Below are 7,235 nucleotides of genomic sequence, written 5' to 3'. Positions count from 1 at the left end.
GGGGCAGTGGGCGGGGCATGGAACGAGACCACAGAGTGGTGAATACAGACAGAGAGCCGGATGCATCAGAGGCAAAGCAGCCCATTTAAAAAAGAATGAACTAATAATGGATATCCGCTCACTGGATTATACTAGCTCCCAATCCTTTATTCACTTAGCAACGTTTCCATCCAACAGGGTCTGATCCACTAACAGCAAATTATGACTTGATGTGGAGCATTACAAAAGCGCTCAACGGGAACGGCTTCCTTGTCTTCCTTGACCTCCATGTCTATTAAAGTCATAATCAACCGTCGAGCTCACCTGCTGTGCCACCGGTGTCACAACAGCACCCATCGCCTCCTCTTCCTCTTCCAAACGAGGCGTCCAGTTGTAATCGTCCCCTCCCTTGGGGCTGTAGTCTCCCTCGTCTTCCTCAGTGGTGTCGTCAGAGCTGTATCTGCGTTTTCGGGGTCGGCCACGCCTTCGGAGCGGTCTGGCCCAGCGTTGGGGACTGGGTCCGGCCTCCTCATCCGGCTCCTCATCCAAACTCATACGCAACGCAGACTTTGCCGGAAGCTGACCGTGGGCGCACACACACATGCACACGCACGCAAACACCCAGCCACACGTGCACGCGGACACACGGCCGCACACGCACACGCACACACGTGTCCACTCAACAGAAACACACACCCATCACACGTATGTCGGAAGAAACACAGAGAGAAACCAAACACAAACACGCACACAAACAGAAACATGTTGAAATACATACAAGGTTAAACTGGTTACACTGATGATGTGATATTGATTATGGTTGTTCCGCCAACTCAAGGCTCTGTGGCAGCTAGCTTGCTATCGCTAGCTTTGAGGATCGCTAGCTTGCTGTCGCTAGCTCTAGGGGTCGCTAGCTTGCTGTCGCTTACTCTAGGGGTCGCTAGTTTATCGTCGGTAGCTCTAGGGGTCGCTAGCTTGCTGTCGCTAGCTCTGGGGGTGGCAAGCTTATCGTCGCTAGCTCTGGGGGTCTCTAGCTAGCTCTGGGGTCGCTAGCAGAGAGGTCAGGAAAGAATTTTTACAGTTCTCCTATATTGGCTCAGATGGGTAAACTGTTTCTTTTGCTTCCGTCTGGAAAATTAGGGGCTGGATGAGAACTGTATATGTACATCCCTCTACCCCCCCTTTTATGTCTGTGAAGCGCATTGCGTTGGGCCTTTGTGTTTGAAATGCACTATATATAAATAAAGTTTGATTTGATTGGACTTACCATCAGCTTACATCTGCGCATGAGGCATTTCTGCTTCATCTTGCCGTGACCCCCGTACTTTGGTTTGTCCATGCAGAATTTACACTTGGTACAGTCCTGACGCAGGCACGCCTCACACTCCCTACAGGCAACACTGCGCTTCTTACGACGTGACTGTGTGTGTGTGGGGGGGAGGGGGAGACAGGGAAGGAGAGACAGGTGAGTGGATGAGGGATAGGAGGGGGAGACAACAGAGTGGAGGCATAGGAGAGAGAGAGAGAGAGAGAGAGAGAGAGAGAGCAGGGGGAGACAGGCAAGTAGCATTGCAGGACTTCTTGTTGGGGCGAAAACATGTCAGGTTTCTCAAGGGGACAGTCCACCCAAAAGACAAAATAAGAGATGTTTTTTCTGAAAGACGTTCATGTGAGAGATCAGCCGTGGCAAACTGTTCCAATCTGTTTCCACTAGCCTTGCTAACAATCCTAATACTTACTTTTCTTCCAGCGCTTGGGGCCGATGACAACCTCTTCCTGGCAGGAGTCTGAGGATTAAAGGATGATCAGAATAAGACGCAGGATTTTCCCCTGGCTGCCTGAACGTGTCCATGGCTAAACAGCTTTAATTGTTTTAGGAAGCAAACATAATTTCCCTTGTGTGGATCATCGAGGCTATCCATCCATTAGTTTATTCAGTCATTGATGGTATTCAGCGCAAAAACACAGAACATTAAAGTTAAAGGAACAATCCCAAAAGATTTCCTGTCAGAAGTGCATAGCAGAGTTGGGGTGAACTTGTGTTCCTCTCTCACCTCAGAGGGGCTGGAGAGCTCGGTCTCCTCAGGGTCACTGGCTGGAGGGGGCTTGGAGAGCTGGAAATAAACATCACAAGATGAGTCACACACATGAAGTCACACAAAAACCAGTTTAGACCAGATATACTCCATGTAGCAGTATTGGGACACCTTTCCAATATGCAATCTGCGTTTGACTGAGCTTGCCTGGCACACCTCAACCTAACAGAGGGTCTCATACCCACCTGTCTTTCCTTGGAGATAAAACCTGTACATTACGCTGAAGGAGGTCTGTTCATGTTGATGGTGATGGTTGTAACTTGGTAGTGTCAGTCCATGGGTGGTGGTGTCTTATTGTACTGTACTGTCAATGTCTATGTAATGTCCACCTATGGTGTCTATGTAAAATGTTGTTTGTTGTTAAATGTATTGTGCCATGTCCTGCAGTCCTGTGAAAACAAATTTCCCCTTGTGGGACAAAGTCTAATCTAATCTAATCTAATCTAATCTAATCTATTACAATTACAGTCACAATGGCAAACCAGGAAGTCCTCCTCACCTTCCGCTCAGATTTAGGCTCCTCCTTTTTTATCTGCTCAGATTTAAGCTCCTCCTTCTTGATCTGCTCAGGTTTAGGCTCCTCCTCTTTTGTCTCTTCTTTCTTCTCTTCTTTCGCCATCTTCGCTTTTCTCTGGGGGGGAGAAACAGACAGTTAACATACAGTATACTACCGAAAGATCAACAGTGTTCATTTAGACAGAACTTTTTTAGTTGTAGTCATAGTCTTTTGACTAAAATGCTATTTAGTTTTAGTCATATTTTAGTCATCTGAATTGTTTGTTTTAGTCTAGTTCTAGTTGACTGAATGGCATTAAGATTTTAGTTGGCTAAATCTACAGTAGATTTATACGACTAAAATCAAATAGGTTTAGTTAAAGTGTAATGCATTATTTAACCATTTCTCTAGAATTTCAAACTCATACTCCTGGAGGAAACGTCTATAAGACGGATGGACAAAGCTACTGAATGACATTTCTATGCTCTCTCCTTGCCTGTGTTCATGTTTTTTCAGTGTGAGACACGTCTTTCACACAAATCTCAGCATTCTGTCTGGATCTCTTCTCTAATCATCCCTCACAAACATTTTCATCTAGTTTTTATTTGTTGACGAAAATGTCAATAGATTTTGTCAGTTTTTGTCATAATAAATTTGTTTTTATTTCGTCTCATGACGATAACTAAATAAAGGTTGTTGATGAATACTTATCGTCAGTTTTTGTCGATGAAATTAACACTGGATTACACCCACTTGTCTAAGCAGAAGTGTGTGTGTGTGTGTGTGTGTGCTTGTGTGATGTCTCACTCACCAACTTACTCTCTCTCTTTGGCAACACATTGATTTTCTTCACCGCTGGCTGTTAAACAGACAACAACAACAACAGAGACCGACAGACAGTGAATCAGCAGAGGAGCTTGTGGATATAACCGCTGCACATCGGGCCCAACCACGCTGGCAATCTCAAACTTTCAATTTTGTTATTTTTGGCGACACCTAGGGTGCAGGTGTGTTTTTGGAGCAGTGGCGGCTGGTGACTCAAAAAAAATCACACCCAGGTGGTGAAGTAAGCAGTGTGAAGTAAGGTTTATGAGAAATCTCTACTGCCCTCTGCTGGTGTTCAACAGTATTGGTCTAAATCTCATGCTACGAAGGCACACATAGACGGACGGACAGTTAGAGCTGATTTTCTCATTGCCTGCATAGAGAAGAGTATTGTGCATCTATCTTATGTTTATAGAGCTAAGCGCCCTTGATTATCTTCGCTTGCATATCCTTACATATCTATTCTCACTGTCGACAAAACAGGAATCCACCTGGGGTGGGGGGCGAGCGAGACGAGGCGCTGCTCATCATGATGGTATTAAGATCACTGCAACTGCAGATTAGGGCCATCATGTCCGATTGCAGACTGTATGTAATAAACTTTGTTAGACTTAGACATCAGCATTCAACTCTCTCCTGAACAAAAACATTCCACAACATTCCTCCACCCTTTCCTCTGCTTCTCTTCCGATTTTTCCTCTGCGATATTATTTCCGTCTTCCAGAGTTACTTTTTCTTTGTCTTCTTCTTCTCGTTTTTAGCTTCTTGTTCAGATTGCGTAGCTTGCAAAGTCACTGCTGGTTGCTTCTGTTGTTTTTCAGTTATCACCAAGGATGTTTGGAGTTTCTCACACACAGCCGTTGAGTTTTGCACTTCTTCCTTATACTTTTCCACTCCACACTCCAACTGAACCTCCAAATGGATTTTCTCCTCTATTGACTTTGTGTTGTCCTTTCCAGGCGTTTCATCTCCTCCTTTAACTAGGGTTGGGTACCGGAACAGGTTCCTATATAACCAGTGGCTGCCAGACCGAATTGCAACACAGATTTCGGGGCCTCATTTTGGTGCTGTAACAGGCAACAGAAGCATAACCGAATGTGCCATCGCTAGATAACATCACACTTGCTCTGATGGCAGCAGGTAGTATACTGTTAGCTAGTAGCTACCTTAAAACATGGTTAAAAAGACTAAAGCTAAACTGTCTAAAGTGTGGCTGTATTTCACTCGAAAGTTAATATTTAAAGTTATTATTAAAAGTCAAGGACACAACACTTATTTAGTGTTAAATTATTGTACATTTTATTTATGTGAATTCATGTACATTTGTGAAGTGTTTTATTTGTCCATATTTTGTTTGTTTACTTTAGTAAATATATTATTCAAATTCAAGTTCAAATTTGCCTTAGTTATTTTTAAAAAGCTGTTCTTTAATGCCGCCCATCGTTTTGTGATTTTTTTTCACGGTTCAGGCACCATTTAGGCACGTTTTAAAAGTATCGTAGTATCGTTTTAACACTGGTATTGGAAGAAACCTGAAACGATACCCAACCCTATCTCGTAGGGCTTGTCTCCTGTTCTAGTTTCACTGCCGCTTCGAATAGAGATTCTACAACGGAAAGTTTGGATACTTGATTCTGATTGGCTAGCAGCCATGGTAAAATACTCTATAACCCACGGCTGCGACCGCATAACAATTAGTATTAATGCGCCGTCAATCTCATTGACGAGGCCATTGATAAAATCAAGCGGTAGGCTATGCTTTGCGTAGCAACCACTCGCAGAAACCTCGCCTTTTTCGTATCCCATTACAAAAAGCACTCATCAGTCCGACTCCAACACTTCCACACCCCTACCAGCAAAAATGAGTGCTCTGGAGAACTGTTTTAATAACTGCACCATAGCTGGAAATATTCAAATAAACGTGAACCACCCGAATTGTGCCTTATGGCTTATGGCTTATGTGAACAATGGCAACCCAAATAGGCGAGATAGCCTATGTTGCCTGGCAACCATTTAATTGAGAACTATAGCCTATCGCGGAAGATTTTGTAAATACTAAAATGATAAGAATGATCGGTAAATAAATTATTGAATGTTACTACTGTGTGTTTTTTGTGAATATATATATGTAGTAACTGTTGTAGAAAAGCAATTGACCACTCGAGGCAGTGGGTTACAGGGGATTTTACCACAGCTACGGGGGTTTTAGGCCCTCTGCTATCGCGTCGGGCCTAACAACGCCCCGTAGCTGTGGTAAAATCCCCTGTAACCCACTGCCTCGAGTGGTCAATTGCTTAAATAGCTCACTGACAAATCCTTCCAGCTTTTCTTTTTTCCTGTTCTTCTGATGAATGAGGAACTTGTTGTACACCCTCTGCACACGCGCGTCTTGAGGGCAAAAGCACTCAGCAAAGACATCTCAGTCAGACTTTACAATAAGGGTCACAAAAATCATTAGGTTAGGGTTAAGGTTAGGTGAGTTAAGCTTAGTTAACATAAACAACATTAGTAAATGGTTAATAGAGACATTAGTTAACTGTTACTTAATGCTTAATAATGCATTAACTAATGCTTATTAATGTACCCTTATTGTAAAGTGTTACCGACATCTCTTGCGGCTCAAGAGTAAGCAGTCTGAGCTCCTCTGGAAGCGCTAGAGTGACGCCGCCATGTTTTTTACACAGGTTTAGTATCAGGCCATTGGTGAAGCTGCTAGCTGAAGAGCTCCAGTCTTTAGCTGCATTTGCTGTTGCACAAGCCATTTCACTGAGACACAGGACCTGAAAAGAAAAGATTTAACATGACCTGATATTTAACATGCATAATTGATCCTTCTCTCCGATAGCGCATTGTGTTGCCTCTGGGTATGAAATGCGCTATACAAATAAAGCTTTGATTGATTGATTGATTGATTGATTGATTGGTACACTCACAATACCATCCCATCAAGTCCCTCTCTCATGCAGCGAGTTGTAGCGACCACAATTTAAAAACGTCCAACCTGGTTTGTGGGGGAGCAGTTTGGAGGGGCCATGATTGCTAGACTTTAGATTTGAACGCGCTAGAGTCTGCTCCGGCTGCCAGAGCAGAACCGTTGCCGTTTAAAGTAAAACGTGTCACTACCTGTGGACCACTTGGGATTTTTTGCCGGGAAGGTCACACAGACAGCAGAACCTTAGAACTGTCGTAACTGGAAATGGAAATGCTTTCATCAGTGGGGGGTACGTTGAATCACTATTGTTACCTCAACCGGCGATAGTAGCGAAACGGACATTTATTCATGAAAAAGTTTGAGATTGCCACTATACTGTATTAGGTCAAATGCAGCCATGTCACATGGTGATATCTGGTTGTTTAAAGGGGTGGTGCTGTTACCTGTGGAGTCTTGCTGGTCTCCTGCTCCTCCTCCTTAATCCCTGACCTCCTGAGCACCCACCGGTCTTCCCCCACCTGGAGAGAGTTCAGCACATGGCAGTCGGTCTGCAGCCAGTCTCCAGTCTGTCTAAGCTGGTCTCCAGTATGTCTAAGCCAGTCTACAGTCCATCTAAGCCAGTCTATAGTCTGTCTAAGTCAGTCAACAGTCTGTCTAAGACAGTCTCCAGTCTGTCTAAGCCGGTCTCCAGTCTGTCTAAGTCAGTCTACAGTATGTCTAAGCCAGTCAACAGTCTGTCTAAGCCAGTCTACAGCCACTGTCAGCCAGTCTACATCCCACCAGGCAGCATTACAAGCAGTCAGTCAACATGCAGGCACAAAGCATCACAACAGTTATATTAAATCCTTCTACTATCCACAATATCTCAGGCAGCACACTTAACTGGTGATGCAAGAGAGAAGACTAA

General features: G+C 44.1%; 1 protein-coding gene across 1 annotated transcript in view; it reads right to left on the bottom strand.

Moving 5' to 3' along the window:
- Positions 1-6,888, bottom strand: part of ccdc120a (coiled-coil domain containing 120a) — a gene marked incomplete at its 3' end in the record, with an annotated part of 26,947 nt that extends 20,059 nt beyond the window's left edge. Inside the window, 7 exon segments of the mRNA XM_084446211.1 lie at positions 304-558; positions 1,247-1,399; positions 1,719-1,766; positions 2,034-2,093; positions 2,575-2,706; positions 3,383-3,430; positions 6,772-6,888. Of these exon segments, the coding sequence (XP_084302337.1) occupies positions 304-558; positions 1,247-1,399; positions 1,719-1,766; positions 2,034-2,093; positions 2,575-2,694 (636 nt within the window). The 5' untranslated portion in view covers positions 2,695-2,706; positions 3,383-3,430; positions 6,772-6,888.
- Positions 6,889-7,235: the final 347 nt, after the last annotated feature.

Source organism: Borostomias antarcticus (assembly GCF_949987555.1).
Source record: "Borostomias antarcticus genome assembly, chromosome: 11".
Taxonomy (NCBI): domain Eukaryota; kingdom Metazoa; phylum Chordata; class Actinopteri; order Stomiiformes; family Stomiidae; genus Borostomias; species Borostomias antarcticus.
Note: the sequence above shows the minus strand (reverse complement) of the source record. Positions and strands in the feature narration are given on the sequence as shown.